The sequence below is a fragment of the Polyodon spathula genome, chromosome 26 (assembly GCF_017654505.1).
Source record: "Polyodon spathula isolate WHYD16114869_AA chromosome 26, ASM1765450v1, whole genome shotgun sequence".
NCBI classification, from domain to species: domain Eukaryota; kingdom Metazoa; phylum Chordata; class Actinopteri; order Acipenseriformes; family Polyodontidae; genus Polyodon; species Polyodon spathula.
In genome coordinates this window covers 9,740,530-9,763,429 of record NC_054559.1, presented here as the reverse complement: position 1 = coordinate 9,763,429, position 22,900 = coordinate 9,740,530, and the positions used below count along the sequence as shown (strand labels likewise).

Below are 22,900 nucleotides of genomic sequence, written 5' to 3'. Positions count from 1 at the left end.
GGACGAATATTACTGCATGTGATATCCTACTGTTGCAAAAAGGTTGCAAAACTAATGCAGAGTTTAAAACTTTAAAACCACTTACCTCCCACAAGACACCAAGCCTAAAAGAAAGGATAAAGTCCGATGGAGGGCTTTTGAGTAACCCGATGGGTGACGCGTCATGCAGAGACACAGTTAGTATTGGATACCAGCAGCGATTAACAGTGACGATTTACACATGAACCAATCAATGCCTGATGGTCATGACTATGGACGAATTATAGTTGAAATTTCAAAATAGACTGACCCAGTTGATGCCGACGCTTATGGAGCAGAAACATCATGGGATTTGTAGTCTCTGGAAAATTACCACCCAATACACTACAGTTCCCATAAGTCACAACGCGGGTCTTTCTCTTCCTGGAAAGCTGTCTGCTGTCAGAAGAGGAAGATGTGATTTCTAACATCAGGGTGCCAGATTTTGGATAGCTGGTAAGAACTTTAACTATAAAAGATATACATTTAAACTTTTCACCTTCCGTAGTTAAAAAGGTCTCTTTTGATTCTGGTTAAATATCCCCATCCGACCGAGTTCTTCTGTATCAAGCAACGTACACATCATAACACAATGTTGTACCATGTGCCAAAATACACATTAAAAACGTACGCATTTTTGCCCAGTGAAAATTACATTCTTTTGAAATGTAGTATTTATGAATACATTTGTCGCTTCAGCTGTCTTTTTTTACTAGCCTTGGTAGTCATCGTCGAATTTATTTTTCATAATATACTGGCAAATAAAAGGTAGTGATATCAAAATATAAATATCAAATTAAATACTAGACGAGCAACTTCTGCTGCCAATTATTCAACTAAACACCGAATGGATATTGTATACGGTAGTTTAAATGTATATACACACTAAGTTCCATGGGTCTCAGGTCGTGTTTTATTTAATGAAACTTGACAGTACCATTTTCTGAACGTAGGCGATGGAATCTGTGTGTCTTGGTTAATTCCAATAAGGAATATCCAAAAAAAAAAAAACTTTCACATGTCTGTACGCTGAATGAGAAATAAGGAGAAGCATTGGCATTGATATATAAGGCTCTTACTACGGCTATGACCACACGTTTTGCATTACCCTAGAATTAGCTAATATGGCTTCATAAGTGACTTGAAACCTGCATACATTATGTTAAATAAAATATCTAAATTATGTTAATATAGTTTTTCTTTTTAAATGGTGTCTCAGTCATACAATTCCAGGTATGAAAAACGTTTGCCCATAGCTGTAGAACACAAGACATGGCTGTAAACTAACGACAGATTCAAACACCATTGGACAGTGTTCTTAAGCCCAGTACCTCTAACTTACAGTGCATAGTTGAAGTGCCAGTTTTATATAGCATTTAAGATTGTACTCTCAGCTAGCCTGGCCTAAGGCTTTAATTAGTTTCGGAGGATGGATGGCTGTGCTTGACCTACTGTAACATGGAGTAGAACTAGAGCTTAAAGAAATTGGAAGCATTTGGCTCGCCTTAATTCACTGTGTGTTATGCACCAATAAACAACAGCAACCAACCGCACATTGTATTCCATTTGCTGCTCAACCTGCAAAACTTAACCGGCCGTTTTAGAAGAATGTTAATAAACCGTACAAACACTATCACATTAGCAGGTGTTTAATAATTACAATCAAAAAACGTTTTTACTGGACAATTTTTAAACTTAACTATAACCAGAATTGTTGTAATATTTAAGGAAGATAATATTAAAGGAAGAAAATATTGTCGACTGCGCTAAAATCCATAGGTAATATAGGCTATATTATATATTTTTAGCAGCATATTCGAACTCTAAAAGTTTGGTAGAGGAAGTCGATTGTTGTTTTTTTTTGTGACGTCAGCGCCCGGTGTTCTGTTATTTCATTGGCTGAAATGCGAGCTCCCTGCCCCCCATGCATGCCTTTCTGTTTACATCACTTTGTAGCGAGATCGCAGAAACAGTTTTTCTTTCAAACCACGGGGCCGTTGCTGTACAGTATTGACTTAAGCTTTTCGATTCCATGTGGCCTGAGATAAAATCGAGATAGCTATTTTCGAAAACCTGTTTTTTTTTTTTTTCACTTCAGTGAATTCATCTGTAGTTTGCGGTGAGTAGTTGGGATCACTTATTTGTAGCAGGTAAACATGCTTTAAAATAACTGTTTGTGATTGATGGCTTAAGTTATACATGCTATCTATATATATTAATATATATATATATATATATATATATATATATATATATATATATATATATATATATATATATATATATATATATATATACAGCTCTGGAAAAAATTGAGACCACTGCAAAATTATCAGTTTCTCTGGTTTTACTATTTATAGGTATGTGTTTGGGTAAAATAAACATTTTTGTTTTATTCTATAAACTACTGACAACATTTCTCCCAAATTCCAAATAAAAATATTGTCATTTAGAGCATTTGTTTGCAGAAAATGACAACTGGTCAAAATAACAAAAAAGATGCAGTGTTGTCAGACCTCGAATAATGCAAAGAAAATAAGCAAAAATTCAAGCAGCTCGGCTTTGTTTGATGGAAAAACCAATCCTCAGAGTTGGGGAACATTGTCAGAGCAGAAGGAAGCAAGTTTTCTTCCAGGACAACCTTGTACTTGGCTTGATTCATGCGCCCTTCACAAAGACAAATCTGCCTGATTCCAGCCTTGCTGAAGCACCCCCAGATGAGTCCAGTTTTCAGCTGGTCGTCTGATGGTTAGACGGAGACCTGGAGAGGCCTACAAGCCACAGTGTCTCGCACCCACTGTGAAATGTGGTGGAGGATCGGTGATGATCTGGGGGTGCTTCAGCAAGGCTGGAATCGGGCAACTTTGGCATGAATCAAGCCAAGTACAAGGTTGTCCTGGAAGAAAACTTGCTTCCTTCTGCTCTGACAATGTTCCCCAACTCTGAGGATTGGTTTTTCCAGCAGGACAATGCTCCATGCCACACAGCCAGGTCAATCAAGGTGTGGATGGAGGACCACCAGATCAAGACCCTGTCATGGCCAGCCCAATCTCCAGACCTGAACCCCATTGAAAACCTCAGGAATGTGATCAAGAGGAAGATGGATGGTCACAAGCCATCAAACAAAGCCGAGCTGCTTGAATTTTTGCGCCAAGAGTGGCATAAAGTCACCCAAAATCAATGTGAAAGACTGGTGGAGAGCATGCCAAGACGCATGAAATCTGTGTTTGAAAATCAGGGTTATTCCACCAAATATTGATTTCTGAACTCTTCCTAAGTTAAAACATTAGTATTGTGTTGTTTAAAAATGAATATGAACTTATTTTCTTTGCATTATTCGAGGTCTGACAACACTGCATCTTTTTTGTTATTTTGACCAGTTGTCATTTTCTGCAAACAAATGCTCTAAATGACAATATTTTTATTTGGAATTTGGGAGAAATGTTGTCAGTAGTTTATAGAATAAAACAAAAATGTTCATTTTACCCAAACACTATACCTAGAAGTAGTAAAACCAGAGAAACTGATAATTTTGCAGTGGTCTCTTAATTTTTTCCAGAGCTATATATATATATATATATATATACAGTATATATATTGTAATCGTAGTTGTTTAACTATACAATGAGTATAAAAATAAAAAAAGACAGTGCCTCTCAGAGTTATTGTCTGTTTTGCAAGAATATTTTTGGGGCAGTTACGTTTTTCACAAGGCTTGTCTGTCTGGTCATTTGTTTGTCAACGTCACGAGTATCGTGTTTTTGGTTACCGCCTCAGATCAAGGTGAAACAGTTTTTATTTCCCCATTCTTTTTAAATGTAAACATACAGCGTTTAAAAGTATGACGTTTTACCAAGAGTTTTTATTCAGTATTCCTGAACAAATGTGTGTTCTACTATGTTGTCCTTGATATTTTATTTTTTATAATATTGATTTATATGTCTGTTATTGATGCCACATAACTGCGCGCACTACTGCAAATCACTGTAAACAAGTTAGTGTAGCTTGAATTTACTGTATTGTGATTTATGTCGGTGATACAGGAACATCAAATTGCCTTGCAAAAATCTAGACTGGATTTAGTGGTCAATATGCTCTCAAAACAGTAGTTTGATCGATTTCCTTCTGTTAGTATTTAATACGTTTAGTAAGACACACCTGCGCTTGTTACCTCCACACTGTGTCCAGTCGTTATCGTGGTAAAACCTGGAATGGGTAAAACTGCTATGTAATAGGACTCTTATTCCCATCCATGAAATGGTATTGTTAATGGTAATGTTTAGCGTTTTCTGGACCCCAAAACACTAATTTCAGGGAATTTTGCTAATTGTGCAACTACTATGAAATAATTTGCACTGGCGGAAACTGCAACAAATGTTATTGGCCATCCCGTTATTTATAATGCAATGCAACGAGTGGAGGCTTTAGTTTATTACTTCATGTAGATCTCTACGAGAATTAGTTTAAAACACACACTTTTTTGTATGCTTGTTAGAATTCTAATATTAGATGATGCTCCTTTTTGTTTTTGTTAGCTCAGAATTGATTGGCTGTGATGAAAAGCAGGGCTGCTTTTGTGAACTGTTCCATGTTAATGTGTCTCTGGGGATATGACATTATAATGTGGGAAGTCTCATTTTTCACTGCAAACTTAATTTTAAATCTGGTTTATGCTGTAATTGAGGGGGATGTTTTGAAATAGGATGCCTAATGTTATTTGTTAGGCTGATGTATATATGTGTGTGTGGGTAGAGTATATCATTTATAATTTTGGATTCTTATGAATTGGCGCCAAACATCAACAAAAAGTGGGTCTCTCAGCCGTCTTTCTGTTCTGCAAAGAATGTATTTATCTTTTAGAGCCACCTTTAGCTGCATTTTCAAGGAAATGGGATATGTTTGCATAAGTAGTTTTTAAACTGATTTAAAAATGAGAAGCTAACCAAACATTGCTGTGGAACAAGATAGAACACGTGTGAAATTTCAGACAGGAGAGGAATAGACATTAATCACACTTTAAAACACAGAAATGTTGACATTTCCAAATATAAAGCCTTTCCATATTTCTGTACTGATTGTAACTTAGTGGGAGACATTGACCAGTTTCTCAATACTAAATGACCATTTAACACATGGTAATTTCACCAACATTTCACCTACTTCTTGTGCTGTAACTTGCATAGAGACGTGACTAAGGATTACAAGGTTGTAGGTTATAGTTTACAAACAGCATCCCAAAATGTTATTAAAAAGGAGCTGGGACTTCTCTGCATTCGAAACGTGATATTGCTGTGTCTTCTTACCCCAAAAAGCATCAGATCCTATTGCACTCACTGGTGAAAAAGTCACATCACAGTATCTGTAATTATTCCAATATCATTGAGTTCAATTTGATTTCAGTGTTTGCAGTGATTTTGCTATTTGAAAGGGAGGTGATGCTGCTCTTGCAGTGTTTTGCTCTTGGAAGATCTATTAACACAGTCTTTTGCTCTTGGAAGATCTATTAACACAGCGTTTTTCTCTTGTCCTCATTATGTTCCATTCTGCTTGTTTAGATCTGATGTTTGCTGTCCATGTGATCAGCGTCAGAGGTTTTCAATGGGAAACTTGAGCAAGATCTGGTTTTCTTTCTGTCGGTTTTTACTTGGAATGACTTGTAATCCTGTATGAGATTCTTTTGAGGCCTGTGATGGCTTACAGTCTGTTCTACTTGCAGTGCCACATTTATTCTAACGGAGGGTAAAAATTTCTTTCATAAAGGCGTACGGTCTGAAAATCGGGAAAATAAGTTTTTAAGTGAAGTACTGTTAGAATAGTTTACTTTGCCCCATAAATATTTAAAGTTCCTGTAATCTGTTTACAAAAAAATAATACTGTCATTTATATTGTACAGTATTTAGACTCAGTTAAACATTTGTGCTTTTAAACCTATCAAGTTTTTTCCGTGTAACATACTTTACTTTTTCCGTGATTTAATGTATTGGTTGGAATAATACACATTGCTACATTGGGTTTTGTTGTGAAGGGGCAGTAGGCATTGCAGTATAAATACAGTGTATTTAACTTTTGCAGGGTACAGCTTGCAGTTCCTTGTAAATGCTGGACTAGATTATGAGCTCAAGTAAGATCCCTCGCTACAACAGGTACTCTGGAGGAGCAACAGCAGGGGTCAGTGTCCCTGACACAGAAAACGCCAACGAGGTAAGAAGCTAAACTGGGAGGGTTCAAAATAATACTGAGATACCAGTTTGAGCCATTGCAGTTAAATGAGTTACTATGTACAGTTGACCTTGTCTCTTACAGTATTCTGTGTGTCTTTTGGTGAACAAAGAGGACCTCAAAGCTGGACGGTTCTGTAATCTTAAATTGGTGCTTAACTTTTTTATAATATTGCACAAGATCAAAAAGAAAACTTTCAGGAGTTAAAATGAAACTGGTAGCCGATCCAATTAGCATATAAACGAATGAGAGGAACATTCTGCAGTAGAAAGTTTTATTTATTTCAGGTGCCGTTTTTATACGTGTTTTTCGTACATTTTTTTTATGGTATGTCATGTTCATAATTTTTGTTGGAATATTTTTCAACACAATCCATATTTTGTTAAGTTTGTGTATTTCGACTGGTTTCTGTAGAATCTGTAGTCCGTTCATTGTTTTTTTCTTTTTGGTGGGAGAGTTTGGCACAAATAAAAAGGTAACCTTTGTCTATCGGCCATGGTTTCTAATACAGGTCTTACTTGCATGAGAAAGATAGTATGGTAGGCTCAAGTGGGCTTGGGTATATTTTTGAAGGTCATGTTATATCCATTAATAGATCAAACTCGATGCACTAAGTACTTGTCTATGCTCCATACAGTTTCACTGCGCATTTTATGCAGGAGTTTCGTGATCTCAACCTTGTGTCTCCATTTAATCTCTTTATTAAATTGTTCCTTTTCCTGTGCTGCAAGATCTATTTCTAAATGCATCACTACAAGAGTAGAATAGCATTCTAGAAAATAAGATGGAGAGTTTCTTTTTTATTTTTTTGGCTTATTTATTTTTCTCTAGAATAGCATTGTTGTCTCTTTAGAAAACAAACTTTCATGTTTTGTAAGGCTTTGCAAATGACATTTACTAAAAACATCGCAGTTAACTAAACATTCTTCATTGATTGCTTCTTGGAAAGTTGAAAAAAAAACAAAAAAAACCTTGAAATATTAAGAGTTGTTATTTTGGTACACAAACTACATGTATTAAAAATCCCTTTTCTCTCAAAAGCAGACTAGAATGGAGACTGCTTTTGGACCTGCATTTTCAGCAGTTACCACTGTTGCTAAAGGTGAGAATGTTTGTGTGGGATGTTTCCTGTTGCTACTATTTTGATATCGTTGTAAAGTATTTCCCAATAAAAAAGGTTTTACTTGATGGTGAATTTCAAGATTCAAAATGTTATTAACTGCACAGTGCAGAGCTCTATAGAGTGCCAACCCATTTTGCTGTGAAGTTTTTTAGTTCTGAAGTGTCTAAAACTAGAGAAACGAATGACTAGAGAACTAGACTTTTTTGGTTTTTTTTTTTACTCTTTTGCTCTCTCTTTCTCAGCTGAAGGAACAAACACTTTCAAACAGCATCGCAGAACGCCTTCTTCCTCAAGCACCATGACCTTCTCTCCCAGGGACGAGGATGATGTCATGGTAAATATCCTCTTAGAAACCAGTCATACATTGCAATACAAACACATTTATTATACTGATGTTCAATGTTTACTTATGCGTTGAGAGCTGTAACTGATAAGAGAACTGGAACCATACCCTAAAACACTTTGGGTCTCTTTATGAATCATTTTTTTGTTTTGTTTTGTTTTGTGTAATAATCTTATACTGCTGCTGGAAATGAGGCACTGTGGCAAAGTGGTTGGTAAGGGGAACAGATGTCGCGGTGATGCGGTGCAGGAGTGATGAACAGACAACAGTGATTCAGTGAATAAGTGCTTTATTGCTTTTTTCCAGGTCTGGCGACCGTCAAAAATAATAAATCCCCGGCAATACACAACAATGTGTAAAGCACGGGGATAATGAAAACAAGGGCACAGTCCTGAACAAAAACAGCGGTACGGTCACCAGTCCTGGGTGATCGAAAATGTGCAGGTGCTCAGTGCAGTGGTGCTCCGGATAGTGCTCTCCTTTCGACAGCTCCGGAGATGTGCGTTAACTGTCTAGTGCTGAATACAAAAACAGACAGTTACACGGACAGACACAACAATACAAAACACTAACACAATCCACTCTGAGAGCTCCTCTCTCAGTCCTTCTCTCTCTCCACTCGTTTAACCCAAACGAAGGAGAAGATCAGCGTTACCCTGGCCCCTATATGTAATCCCGCATGATATCGAGATAAACGGTTGCAGCTGCCTTATTACTTGCAGCTGCCTCTCGTTTACCTTTCAAATCAATACGGTCTTACAACAGAGTCGCGCTTCCCTCCAGGCTGACCCACTTCCCTGACCCGGAAACGAACTGTCAGGCCAGCCCTTCCAGATGCTTCTCCTCTCGTTCTTTAGCGCCCTCACAGGTTGGGAGGAAGATTCATCACCAGAACTCATCTTTCCGTCACAGGCACCCATAGTCTCAAAGGTTTTCTTTTTGGTAAAGTAAAGGTTAAAAGTAAAATAAATAATAATTTGAATTTTTCCCTGTTGCTTGGTTACAGGTAAACAGGAACTGTAAGGGTTTGAGAAACAACAAACGTAGCATCTGCGTTTTCATGACATAAATAAACAACATTGAAATTAGGATTTAAATACCGATGTAAATAGGATAGCTGATTCCAGTCTGTTATGTATAATATTTAATAACTAACTTGCACCGTCATTGCTGGCATGTCCCCACTTCATACTTCAAAGGTAGTGTGGATATAATGGGTTTTTAGTTCCTATCTGGTATTGAATCATGATAATAGGCAGTGCAGTTGAGGAACAAAAGCCAGTCCAGTGATGCCTGCAGCTGTCTGAGCCAGCACATGGGGCCCTGTTTGGAAACAATGTTGGTATTGCTTGAGAAGTCCTTAGTAGGTTTATCTACAGCTAAGGCCAACATTTGTGCAATTTTAGGATTGAGACCCAGTTAAAAATAAATAAATAAAAATAAACCAAATCTATATGAACAAAGAAACTACAAAGTGATATTGCAGAAGTGTACCGGAAGCCATAACAAGAGTTCAGATTTCATGTTAGATTTCGAAATGTTAGATTTGTCAGTTTTTCATTAAGTGTATGGAAAACTACAAAGCGATATGTAATTCAATGTTAACGTAACATTATTCCGTAGCTTTCATTTGACTTTATGAAGCACAATCTTTTAATTCTACAGGGTGATGCAAACTTTTATGCTTATGGTTATGGTTATGCTTAGTATATCCATAAAGTGTTCAGTACTTGTAAAAAAAAAACAACCAAAAAACAGCAGTAATGCTGGCGATGTTTTACCAGCCTAGGTGATATGCTTGACTAGTGTTTGTGATATCAACCGACGATTGCTTTATGAAAAAGAAACACTCCTTGGATCCCTCAAACAAGTTTTATAATTTCACTGAAAAGGTGTTGCCTGAAAAAGACACTAGTGCAGGAGAGACGTTTGCCCACCTGGCATTTCTTTGTGTTTACCCAGATTATAGGATGAGTGTGTGGTTAGGTTATGGAAGGTCTTGTAGAAAGCAATCCAACCTTAGAGCTAATTCTGTAGGGTGATGCAAAACCTTTGGCCATAGCTGCATATCCTTAAACTATTTATCTATCTTTATGAAACTTATTATTCATTTCCTTTAGGTGTGAAACAACTGGAGATTATCAATTTATAGATAATTTCAGATTGAACACTTTTTTTTTTTTTAAATAAAGTTATGCAACATTAAAAAAAAGAGGAAAACCTCCAAGCACCTTTCAGTATAGCTGATATTTTTGCTGATTTATCATAATCACTAAGCTTCCTCAAAATATCGCTGAGACTTGCGGATACAGTACATTAGGAGGTAAACTAGAATTTTTTTTTTTTTTTTTTAACGTTTCCCAGGATTCAGCGAGCTGCTAACAGCTTGTCTATTGGTGATCCTTGATTGTCCTTCAGTTAGACCCCCTCAGAGGAAGCTGTGCTGAAGTGCTTGCTTTTAATTGAATAGCAGGAAGTCTCCCGGTTTACACAGTAAAGTTGGCACTAGGAATACAAAGTGAGTAAAACAACAAGGGCTGCTGTACTTCCACAAAGACTTCACTGAAGCGGCAGTGCAAGCCGGACTCTGGCACGACAGGGCGGCTGAATGTTTTCTTCAAGGCAAAAAATAAAAGACAACGAAATGCTTTAAAGACAGAAGAGGTTTAACTGTATCAGGACAGGGAATGCTGTAAATAATGTAAGTTTGTAATTTAAAAGATACAATATATGTATTTGTTCCAAAATAGCTTGTATACAAAAGGTTTCATCTTATGCAATATTATGTTTAATCATGTGCACAGTTATTGCAATGAACACCAACCTATACTGTTTGTGAGCTGAAAAAGTGAATTTTTTATTTTTTTTTAAGCTGGTGAAATTTGCTTTGTTAATGTTGCAGTTATTGTGAAATTGTCGATTGCAGTATTGAGGATCGTGGTTAGAAATATTTCTGAAATGGTTCCTTTTTTGGTACCATAAATGATGTCTAATGGTTATCTTAAGTTTCAACTCATTGATACATTTTCTGTGAAATGAAGTGTTTAGATGTCAAAAATGGGAAGGGAAGTAATTATGGCTTGTAAAGTGAACCTTTAAAGGGCTGCGATTTTCCTTCAAACTGCTTTTCTACTAGGAGCAGAAGACGTTTCCTAGAAATAAAAACACAGGCTAAATAAAATTGCAGCTGAATTGGAACTTTCACAAAAATAGTGTTAGCTGTGAGTGACTTAATCATTGTAACGGCAGACTAAGCAAATAGTCAGTACGTGTGTTGGCATTGGAGCAAGTTAACATACAGTATGAGCTCACCACAAGTCCACAACTTTTTCATGTTGTGTTTTTTTTTTTTTCATTTCTTCTCTCCTAGCCTCCCATCGGCACACCCCACAGATCTGACTCTGCAGTCTCAGTCCGTTCCTTGCACTCTGAGTCCAACATGTCTCTGCGCTCCACTTTTTCTTTGCATGAAGAGGAGGAGGAGGCGGTAGGTGTTTTATAATGTGCTTTTATATTCACGCTTTCTCAGTGTTTGTTGCTTATAAAAATGCCCTCACTTCAGAATGTCATCAGTGTTGATTGTTAGAACCTTATTGATTGGAGCCGTGATGGCTCAGCTAGCAACCATGACCTGCACCTTATGCAGTATGAAAGGTGTCAACATACAATATGTTAAAGAGTTCGTACATGGATTTGCTGTGTCCTATTTTTATTTTCTGAAATGCATGCTCTTCATTTCATTTTCTAATTCTCTAACTACAAGATTCATTTCTAAAATGCTTTTCCAGCGTGTGAGGCTGATGGTTAACACCTTATATGTGTGTTCTTTATAAATCTCTATATTTTAATACTAAGAATGGTATTTTTCTAGGAATCTGTCTACAGACTAGTCCAACATGATTAAAAGGTGGTCTGCACTGTATGTATGATGGGAATTATTTTCTGCTTGCTGTAGGAGCCTGTAGTTTTTGCTGAACAGCCCTCGGTGAAACTGTGCTGTCAGCTCTGCTGTGTTGTTTTCAAGGATCCTGTTATAACAACCTGTGGGGTGAGTAACAAACTCTTCCTGTTCTCATCCCCCGAGTTGTATCGTGTGCATTAAAAACCTGATTCTGTGTTTTTAGTCGTTGACCATCACTCTTACACACCTACTCTAAAATGCACTCCCTGTTTCCAGTGGGATTACCATCCTACAGTTCATGGAATCTTATATATAATATCAATAATCAAGGCTATTTCAGGAATATTCTTTGCAAGAGGAGAATATTAATACAGACATTTCCTGAAGCACATTGTTTGTTTGTTTGTGGGGTAATACAAAGCACCAAGATGGACAGTAGCTACGCACAATGCGCTACAGTGACTGCAGGTAAGAAAGGGTCAGAAGTGGCCTTTCTCCCCTATGTATAGTAATTTGAGCTGCTGTGATAGGGTGTGAAATCTAGGGCATCTTCTCTTCAGGAAAGTGTGAGATTATGTGGGTAGCATGGAACATTCCCCAGCACAGGAAGCAAGGTTAGCTGCGTTAGCTGAGTGTGCTGTAGCTGTTTGGCAGTGCTGTCGAGAGCAGTCTTGCAGCTGGACAGAACAGGAAGAAGGAGTTGATTTCAGACCATTGTACACATTGTTCAGTGCTGGGAACAGCTAATTACCTTGGAGTTCATAAACCCCCTTTTAGTGCTTTAAAACAATTCCAAGATTACAACGTTTTAGTGATCATTTTGGACTGTTTGATCTTAGTAGTGCAGTACACCAATTACGTTTTTTGATTATTTTTTCTTATAATGCATATTCTTTTTTGAGAACTCTCTCACTAATTTCCTCATTCCACTTTAACTTCTACATTGTTTTAATATTTGAATTCTCTAGCTACACAATAAAAGTGACACTGGTACTGTATATTGTTAAATAACCATTATACTATTTCACAACTCCGTAATGTCCCCTACAAGTACTTTTGTAAAATAGAAATAGACTACAAAGCCTTGAAATACCAACTGCAAGCTTAACCAGTAAGTAGATTTACTCATATTTTAGCCAAAAGCTGTCTTCGGATGGCTGGGTAAGTCTGTATGCTGTGCACTCCTTTCCCACGTGTCACTATATTTAGGGTAGCCCTTGTTTACTGCAGCCCTGTAGTTTCATTTGTCAGGGCAGGAAGGAGGCGTGGTGTATCAGTGGTGCTGTTCAACGTAGGGACTAGTCTGAGCCAGTTTAAACCGTACAGAAAACCGGAAGTGATCACACAGTGTAACTAAAATCCATTTTCTTTTCTTTCTATAGCACACCTTCTGTAGAAGATGTGCCTTAACTTCTGGTAGGTTCTTTTTTCACATGTCATATTATTAATGGTAAATGGGTTCTTTCATATCAGGAGGTGTATAGCATAAGATGAATAGCTTCTTATAGCGTACAGAAGTGACATCTTACAGTTCTGTCTCACACTTAACAATCCTGTAAAAAAAATGAATAAATACGGACCTCTTTCTACCTGTGCATAGTATTCAGAGCTGCTTTGATACAGTGATACAATTATTTTTCACTGCCACAAACAAACTTTTCGCAGTATACAAATTACAAAGCCCCTGTGAATGTAAAGTCTACATGTACTTGATGCTTGTGTGTTGATTTGTTTTCTTTTCTTGCAGAGAAGTGCCCCGTGGACAATGCAAAGCTCACTGTGGTGGTGAATAACATCGCTGTGGCTGAGCAGATTGGGGAGCTCTTCATTCACTGTAAATGCGGCTGCCGACCTGCGTCCAATGGCAAGCCGGGGACCTTTGAGGTGGACCCGCGTGGCTGCCCCTTCACCATCAAACTCAGTGCCAGGAAGTGAGGGCAGTTTCACATTCTTCTGTCTCACAGTCACGTCTTTGGCATACATAGCCTCTGTAGCAGTGGTAGTCAACTCCGGTCCTGCAGTGCCATTCCGCTCCAGGTTTAATTATTTAAATGATTAAGGGGTTTAAGACCTGGTCACAGTATTAATTGGTTCACTTTATTAATTAAGGATATGGTTGGTGCAACTGGAAGTGCCTGCACTTGACAACAACATTAACATGTAGATTGAGCCCATTTAATGTTTGTCTGTTCGTACAGAGACCATGAAGCAAGCTGTGACTATAGGCCAGTTCGCTGTCCCAATAACCCCAACTGCCCACCCCTCCTGAAGATGAACCTGGAGGCCCACCTCAAAGAGTGTGAACACATCAAGTGCCCCCACTCCAAATATGGGTAGGTTGCATTTCCCTCTTCAACTGGTATTCAAGAAAGAAAAAAAGCATGCTTTGGGGCATAACATTTCAGAATGTTTTAATACAAATCACTATAATACCTTAGTGTAAATCCAGGACATGTTGGGGAACAGTTTGAATGAAGGCATGAAGGTTTAACAACAAAGAATGCAAGGAAAAAAAATACTGTTGCTATAAAGTGCACAAAAATGTTGGCAAATTAGATTCTGCTGCCTAAGCATTGTTGTATATAATATGTTGGTATAAGTGCTGGTAAAATGCAGATTATAAGTATTTTAAAATATTGGCAACTTGACACTGTACAGTTAAACTCCTTAGGTCTGATTCAAGGTAATTATATGACCCATTCTGTGGGATCAAGGTTGCTGGCTGTAGGCTGTGGGCGAGGCAGCACACTGTGCTAGAAAAGGAAATGAGAACTGGCCAGCATTGTGATCAAATTAAGTGCTGAACTTCAAAATGTAGATCTGGTGTAAAGTGTTTGGACAGACACAGGACTTTGACACCCTTAATAAACAGGTCCCTGCTTAATTTTTATAGAACAATGAGTAGTCCTTGTTGGTAAATTTATCCCTAACAATACTGAGGTCAAATGATCACATACAACAACTCTTCAAGCTGTTTAAACTTGCAATGCTCATTCAGGTGTTTATCCCCCCCCCAAAAGGTGTACATTTATAGGTAACCAGGACACTTATGAGACACACCTGGAGGTGTGCAAGTTTGAGGGGCTGAAGGAGTTCCTCCAGCAGACGGACGATCGTTTCCACGAGATGCAGTTGGCGCTGGCACAGAAGGACCAGGATATCGCCTTCCTGCGCTCCATGCTGGGCAAACTGTCAGAGAAACTGGACCAGCTGGAGAAGAACCTGGAGCTCAAGTTCGGTAAGTGCAATCAAATCTGTGAAAGATTATTTGTACTAGATCTGGCCTCTTCATCACCCCTAATTTACATTCTGCTGTAAATAGTTTTCTGGAACATCTAGATCCATGAACAGAAATTAAATAAGTTAAGTGTAGGAAAGTGTGTTACAATAAGTAATTTTTCAGATCTTGTTAGAAATTACAAGCAAGACATCTATTATCGTACCCCTCACACTGAGCATGTCTACACCCTCCCGGGACTAATTTACAATACGTGTTGCCATTTAATTTTGAGGGGCTTGACGTTGTTTTTGCTCCATTGTTTCAGATGTGTTGGACGAGAACCAAAGCAAACTGAGTGAGGACCTCATGGAGTTCAGGAGGGATGCATCAATGCTCAATGTGAGTGAGCGCTTCAAAAAAGACATTTAACACATCACAGCCTCTGCATCTGCTTATGGAAGCACACATGCTGCTATCGGACACTGTATTGTAGAACGATTGAAGGGCTTGTGAGGTCCACTAGGAGAGATATCTCATAAAATAGTGTTAGCAATTCTAAATATTGCTTTGCCATGCAGTGCAAGTCTCAAAAACGAAATAAATATTTAGTAAAAGTTTGCCCTGCATTCGGATGCACAGGAAGACCCTCGTTTATTTTAGTTTTGCTTTTGATACAGAACTTAAAGAGAAGCGAATGAAGGACACATCCAGGCGCACCAGCCTAGACCACCAAAAGTAAATGTGTCTATTTGTCTTTGTCGATGGGTCCCTGTCGGCAGGTCAGTGTGAACCGGCATTCGCTACTATAGAAATCACTTTGTGTTAGTGAAACCTGACACATCATGTTTCCTGGCAGCTTGGAACATCTCCGCTCTGTATGAAACTCTGCCATGTCATGACCTCCCCAGCTGCTGCTCCAGTGGAGAGAAGTCCTGCAGTGCACACACTGTCAGCAGTGGGATCTGAACTCTCTGAAATGTGTCTCTTTCTTTCTTTTTGTGTAGGATGAGCTTTCCCACATCAATGCTAGGTTGAATATGGGAATCCTTGGATGTGAGTCCCTCGTTTTTGTTTCACATCAGTTCACATTCTTTATTCAGGCGATACTGGTCTGTTTGCTTATTTACTGTAGACCATGTTGTTTAGCTAAGGGAAAGTTGTAGTTATTGAAAATGCTATGAATATAAGTTGACCAATCTTTTTATACCTGATTGGTCACGGGGACTGATGAAAGAGTACAGTGATATTTAACGTAGGTTTTTGTTACCAATTATAAGTCATTGCTGCAACCTAAGAAACTAGTAAATAAAGTTTTAGACATGTTCATTTATCATAGGAGATGTGTAGCTTAAAATCTTAACATACATTTTTATGCAGCTGGTCTTCAGTAGCTCACAGATACTGTACTTGTGTTTTACAGCCTATGATCCTCAGCAGATCTTTAAGTGTAAGGGTACCTTTGTCGGTCACCAGGGTCCTGTTTGGTGCCTTTGTGTTTACTCAACCGGGGACCTGTTATTCAGCGGCTCCTCAGATAAAACTATTAAGGTACAAGGTTTCTACATATCTAGCCCATATGCAAATTCTTCTGCCTTGTTGACCCCTCCTCTGGAACTATACAGGGAATTCACAAAGTAATTTACTCCAGTTTCATCAAGATTTTTTGTAAGTTACTTTAATTACAGAACTTGAGATTTTAAATAATGGTGAGGTTTATTAAGGTGCTCTTAAATAGTTTATTTCTAGCTTTGCAAGAGCTTTGAAGTGTAAGGCCTTGTGCATTTTTAGCAATCCCTGGTTTGTGCAGTCTTGACACCTCTATACCTGTTGTTGTTGTTGTTAATTAAAGTCTTTGTTACCGTGTTAGGTGTGGGACACCTGCACTACATACAAGTGCCAGAAGACCCTAGAGGGACACGATGGGATCGTGCTGGCTCTCTGTATTCAAGGGTGAGTGGATACTGGACACAGCTCGTGAAATGTGTTTGTTAAACACAAACGCTGTTAATTTTGAGAGAAACACAAAGTTACTTTGAAACTTATTTATCCATAACTATTAACACTAAATTGTAAATGGTAAGGTAGAACTTCTGAGAAGTCAAGTAGACATTATAGCTAGTACCTTCATCAGTGTAATTCATTGTTTTTATGTAAAATTTAATTACACTAAAGAAGGCGTTTTTCAAATTTGAGTTGGTTACCCAGATTAATTTAATCACAAGCTCACAAGCTTTTTTCAGTACCACAACAATAGTGACATTATTGTACTATTTCTGACTCTTTAAAACAGTTTTTTGTTTTTACTTCTTTTAGGAACAAGTTGTATAGTGGATCTGCAGACTGTACTATAATTGTAAGTGTTTAACAATCTCTTAAAAGTTATCCAGACTTTGGAAAAACACGGGTATCTTACATTAAATTCCACACTGTTTCTTTTTCTTGAAGGTTTGGGATATACAGACTCTACAGAAAGTAAACACTATTCGAGCACATGACAATCCTGTGTGCACGCTGGTTTCATCAAACAACATGCTCTTCAGTGGATCTCTCAAAGCGATCAAGGTAGGGAGCTTTAAATAGCAGAACATCATGGAGGTGCCATAGGTAGACTTTATACTGGCTGCCAAAGATTACTCCATTTGCTAAGCAACTATGGATTTGTTATCAGTAGTTTATTTGACAAAGGAACAGCTTTCTATCTACTGAGTAATGGAAAACATCACCTGGAAGAGAAAAGGCTAACGTCAGAAATGTTTTGATAGTGGTTGTGGAGTTTCAAGTTTCATTTTATCTCCCACAAGCAGTAAGAGTGCTGTAATGAAAATATCTACAGCTGCAACTTTTCACTTCAGTATGTGCTGCGAAATATTTTCTAAATGAAATAGAGAAAAGCAGGTTGGTATTATTGCTGTGCTCTGCTGTAGTCACTAGATAATGCAGCCCTCAAATCTGTCATGCAGACTATTTCCTCGGCGGATTTTTGGTGTTGCCTGTGTATGGAGTGTAAATTCACAAGTCTGGATTCCCAACATTGTCTAGAGCTCCGAAGAAACTCAAGGGGCTGAAATGATAAAGACCTGAGAGCTGAAATCACTTTGCATGTTTGTTTTTCTTTCCTTTTACGCAATACAGCACAATTTTGTACAATAATGATCTTCTGATCAGGAGTTCCCCACTATGTATTGCCAGACATTAACATCATAGGGTTTATACTAAGGTTAATGGCTTTTTTTTTTCTTTTTGATTTTAAGCTATACAAATATTTGGAACAGATTCATGATAGCTGTGTTCAATAAATGTAAAGTGTTGGCTTCTATAAGGTTCATTCCTGTGCAGAGAATAGTAGATAGTGATCTTTGCCTTGCAATCAATCAGGAAGGTAACTGTTGCTGTGGAAACCATGTTCTCTCATGGGTTTTCTTATTTTTTCATACCACTTAAATGTGGTTTTCATTATACAGTGTATGGGAGAAAAAAAGAACTGATGAAATCAACCAGCGCCAGCAGTTGGGACATATAATGCCAGATATCTATGCATCTGTATCCAGCAGGCACGCTACAGTCCAAGTCTAACAACTCACTGTGGGATTTAGAAAGTCAGTTTGGCAAGAACTTGAATATCAAACTGGTTACACAGCAAGACCAATACAGGTCAACTTTCAGCCTGACTTACTTAACAAACACTTTACCTTCCCACCTTCCACCAGAAACAGGATGAGTTTGATTGGATCAGTCAGTCTTGTGGATAATGTCAAATTTAAACACTAGAAAATAAAGACAAAAGTGTGCTACCCCAAGTTGGAAACAGTTCCGCGAGTGCCTGTCTGCCAGTGTGATGGTGTAAGTCTGTGTGTTTGTTTCCAGGTGTGGGATATCCTGGGCACTGATCTGAAGCTTAAGAAGGAATTGACCGGTCTCAACCACTGGGTCCGGGCACTGGTCGCCTCTCAAAACTACCTGTACAGTGGGTCATATCAGACAATCAAGGTTAGTGGTGTTCTGCATAGATTAAGAATTAAACCGTATTAAAATACGGTTTCTTGATGGATTTATTCCTCACTGGGCATAGTTTTGAGGAGTACTGTGTACTTGCCCTCAATGTTCATTTAAACAGCTGATTACAGCTGGATGTTTTAAAATCGTATAATTTCAACTGAAGTTAATTGTTTCTCTAGTTTTACAAAGCAATCTGAGATTGCGTTATACCAACATCAACAACAACTTTAAGTTTGTTCTGACTAAAGCAGCATGCTGTTTTAGTGCACAGTCCGGCTGCACTGTTAATCTGCCAATGCCCAGTTCCAGATGTCTTGTAAACACTCCTCCTGTTGCCTTGGAAACACTTGTGTAATGCTTCACAGATGCTGCTATTCAGATTTTCCACTAACAGTCATGATGATAAGAGGGGCTCATTCAAGGTTGCGTGGAGCGGCCTCTTTCGGGTCCTCACTGTTTTTTTGTGGCCCCAGTGTGGTCTTATTTAGGAATACCATGGTCTATTTGTTTTAGCATGATTTTCAGTTGGAAACCTCCCCCTTGATTTTACTTGGTTTAGAGCCATATCATTTAGATCTTTTTTTGTTTTTGTGGTAGGTTTGTACACCTAACAAATGTATTTCAATTCTGTTGTTAGATACTGTAATTACAAATTCACGCTGCACATTTAAAGGTTTGTGAAATGTATTGCCCCCTCAGATCTGGGATATCCGCACTCTGGAGTGTGTCCACGTGCTGCAGACCTCGGGTGGGAGTGTCTATTCCATTGCAGTAACCAATCACCACATCGTCTGTGGCACCTATGAAAATCTCATCCACGTAAGGCGGCTTTGAATTGCTTGATCAGGCTGGCTGGTCCTGGGTAAAGGCAAATCAGTCGAGTCGTTATGCTCAAAGTTTCTGTGGTGATGATAGCATTGGGCTTTTATGATTTTCAGTCACCTAACAGTCAGTGTCATGATTCAAGCAGATTAGAATGCTAATAGTTAAAATAGTGTTTGAGCAAAATAACTTTGATATGGTGACACTTGAATACTTCCAGATTTCCACATAAAGTAATTTATATTTACAGAAATGTGCTATTTTTTTCCCCAGAACAGTTCTTGTAATAATTATTTAAGATATTGACCACTGGGACAATCAAAAATAGTTTTTAATGAGATCCTCAGTTTATCCTCTAATTCTTCATTGAATTTTCACTGTCTGTAAAACTGATGAACTGCTGATCTCTGTATTCAGATGTAATGTGACTCACGCCTCTTGTTTATCATCTTGTCACTGGCAGGTGTGGGATATTGAATCGAAGGAGCAGGTACGGACTCTGACTGGCCATGTGGGCACGGTGTATGCGCTGGCCGTGATCTCCACACCAGATCAAACCAAAGTGTTCAGTGCGTCCTACGACAGATCTCTCAGGGTGAGCACAGGGTGACATTTGTAAACCGGAATGCATCTCTTTTCTTTGTGTATATGCACTTTTAATGTGGTTGCTTATGTATCCTGTGCTTTAGGTGTGGAGTATGGACAATATGATCTGCACACAGACTCTGCTGAGGCACCAGGGCAGTGTGACTGCTCTCGCCGTGTCCAGAGGACGCCTGTTCTCGGGGGCTGTTGACAGCACCGTCAAGGTGGGTTTTAACTTGTTATAGAGTAAGACTTGTCAGGTAGTTCTAGAATAGACATTTTTATCTGAAAAACACCCGCAACCGTGTTTTCCATAATTTTTAGCTATTGTAAGAAAATGGTGTCTAAGAAGTTTCCTTAATGTTTTTTCTTTTAATTTCTCCGCCAGGTGTGGACCTGTTAATTCTAATGGCTGAAATTAGTTCTGTATGAAAAACCGGGGGGAGCCTTCAACTACCAGATTACCAGATGGCTTTTAATCGGATTTATCCTGCCAGGCTGTGCAGACGACAATGCCACTATCATATGGTTGCCACTATTTTTAATACTGTTTATTTGATCAGTAGATTTTGAGTTAGTGCCACAACAAAAGAGAATCGAGAAGGAACGTCTTCAGATCAAGTCGTATAAAAAGGTGTAGCTACATAATGATTGATCAGAACTCGCCAGGCATCATGTAAATATATTAAGAGCCTATATGTACTGCATATGCACTGTATGTCAAAGCAGGTATGTACTTGAAAACACAGTCATCTGCTCACCAGTGTTTTCCTGCCAGTGGGAGTTTTTAGTTATTTTTTATGGCCTTCATACATTCTGCAGATACACTAGGGAAATGTGGCATTGGATGCTAAAACATCTCCCTTATATAACCAGGTTTGAAGCCATTGTGGCTCTGTTCACAGGCTTCCCAACGCACCATGCTTGTAATGATGCTTCAGTGTTTGTGCCAAGGTCTTGACATCACTTGAGCCTGCTTCTGGTGTCACTTTTTTTTTTTTTTCCCTGCCAAAACGTATTGGAAAGAATATTATGGAAGGAGTGGAAGGTACATCAGGATTTTTGTTTAAAAAACAAACTCCTGTATCTCTTGAAAAGGACATTTTTTGTGACTGCTAATTGTATTTGAAAAATCAGAAGAAAAAAAAAACTAGTTTCTTCCTTTTGAAACTAGCAGCACCCATTTAGGAATATAAGTCATGCTGATATTGTAGATGGCTTCTGTATGAATTGAATTGTATTGTCCTAATCAAGCTGTTTGCAAGTATTAATCACTATGTGGATTGGTTACCTGGCGTGACATTTTTGCATAATCTTAACTTGTATTTCCATGTGTAAAACTGGTTAAATCCCAGTACAGTAATATTATTTGATTATAGCAAAGTGCACACATTTTATATGCCATATTGTCAAAGCAACCGTATCACCCTTTCACGGTCATTTTAGACCTTAATATTCAAATTCAGTTAAGAATAGACGTTATATTACAATCATGTAGAAGTACGATTAGTGCAATACTCAAATTGGACCTCAGTGTAAAGGTGTCCATTGTCCACTTTGTATTATTCTATAAGATATCTAAATATGTAGTCAGTTGGGATAAAGTTGCTTTAACAAAATAAACAAAAACAATTGAAACAGTTCTAAACTAGTGCTTCTGTCTATTTTTGTAAGTAGGATGTTTTTTTTTTTTTTTAATACAGTAAAAGGATAAACTAGGGATAAACTAGGCCACATGTTTTTAACTTCAGTGTACCTTCTAAGGTAAAAAAAAAAAAAAAAAAAAATCAATTTTTAAAAGGTTCTGCTTAGTTGCACAATACATTTTGCTTAAAAGATGAACCGTGGTTAATATTACTGAACACTTATTCCAGATACTTGCATTGGAATCAATCCAATGCTTTTTTAATTTTATTATTCTAATTTGTATACTGGTTTTACAGCACATTTGATCATTTTTTCTGATGTACGTGTGCAGAAGTACAAAGTATAGATCGGATGGCATCCATTGGTGGAAATATTTTGGTGTGAAGAACAGACTGGTAAGAGTATTTTAAGAACAATTAGGCCTTATACATAATCTTTAATATGTGAGTATTTAATTAAAGTCCTTTTATGAACGAGATACCACATTCTTAAACTCCTGAACAAAAGTAATTGAGCCATAATAGTTTCAGTTTGAAATTGCCAAAGCCAGCGGACTATAAAGCAAAGTAGGGTCCATCATAACAAAACTGTATCTATAGTACTTGCATTAATGGAACTTCTTCAGAAAAATGTAAAGACTGTTTTTAAGAAATGCTGAGGAATGTGTTTATTAACATTCTCTTAGACCTACTGTATGTATAGGTTTTGTTAAACTGCTTTTAAAATACCTTATTTAAAGTCACATTATAATTCATTGAGTGGAATGGACTAAAACCTTTTAAAAGGGGGCTCTGCAGACTACAGTGTGTTTTATTTGCAGTGCCAATATGTGACCGGTAAATAATTAAAATAAAAAACAAACATGTACCTACTTCGTAAAGCTTTCAACTAGTTCCATTTAGAAAGTAAGTAACACGGTACGATATTTTTTTCAGAATTGTATTTTCCACAGTGAATCATGTAAATGCTCATATATTTACATCATGTTCAATTGATTTGACCATTAAAACCATATCACATTTGTTA

The 22,900-nt window shown here is 37.8% G+C and overlaps 1 protein-coding gene across 4 annotated transcripts; it reads left to right on the top strand.

Annotated features, from left to right (window-relative positions):
* The first annotated feature begins 367 nt into the window (after positions 1 to 367).
* On the top strand, positions 368 to 22,900 carry LOC121300781 (E3 ubiquitin-protein ligase TRAF7). Of its 4 annotated transcripts, none has more exons than XM_041229645.1 (21): positions 368 to 474; positions 6,091 to 6,219; positions 7,282 to 7,339; positions 7,603 to 7,694; positions 11,074 to 11,190; positions 11,659 to 11,751; positions 12,987 to 13,020; positions 13,352 to 13,535; positions 13,803 to 13,937; positions 14,625 to 14,842; positions 15,150 to 15,223; positions 15,829 to 15,877; positions 16,245 to 16,372; positions 16,692 to 16,774; positions 17,138 to 17,177; positions 17,270 to 17,386; positions 18,689 to 18,811; positions 19,520 to 19,639; positions 20,106 to 20,237; positions 20,332 to 20,451; positions 20,616 to 22,900. In XM_041229645.1, the coding sequence occupies exons 2-21, from the start codon at positions 6,130 to 6,132 to the stop codon at positions 20,628 to 20,630; spliced, it is 2,022 nt and encodes a 673-aa protein (XP_041085579.1). In that variant the 5' UTR covers positions 368 to 474; positions 6,091 to 6,129; the 3' UTR covers positions 20,631 to 22,900. The 4 variants fall into 4 exon arrangements, with proteins under 4 accessions (XP_041085579.1, XP_041085577.1, XP_041085578.1 ...); XM_041229643.1 differs by having other exon boundaries at positions 7,279 to 7,339; XM_041229644.1 differs by lacking the exon at positions 368 to 474 and adding an exon at positions 2,004 to 2,137 and having other exon boundaries at positions 7,279 to 7,339.

What these genes read in the sequence shown, in the direction of transcription:
- LOC121300781 (XM_041229643.1), top strand. Translation starts at nt 6,130, where the DNA reads ATGAGCTCAAGTAAGATCCCTCGCTACAACAGGTACTCTGGAGGAGCA. An exon ending in GAACCTGGAGCTCAAGTTCG is followed by an intron (nt 14,843 to 15,149) that starts GTAAGTGCAATC and finishes CCATTGTTTCAG; the next exon opens with ATGTGTTGGACGAGAACCAA. An exon ending in CCTACGACAGATCTCTCAGG is followed by an intron (nt 20,238 to 20,331) that starts GTGAGCACAGGG and finishes CCTGTGCTTTAG; the next exon opens with GTGTGGAGTATGGACAATAT.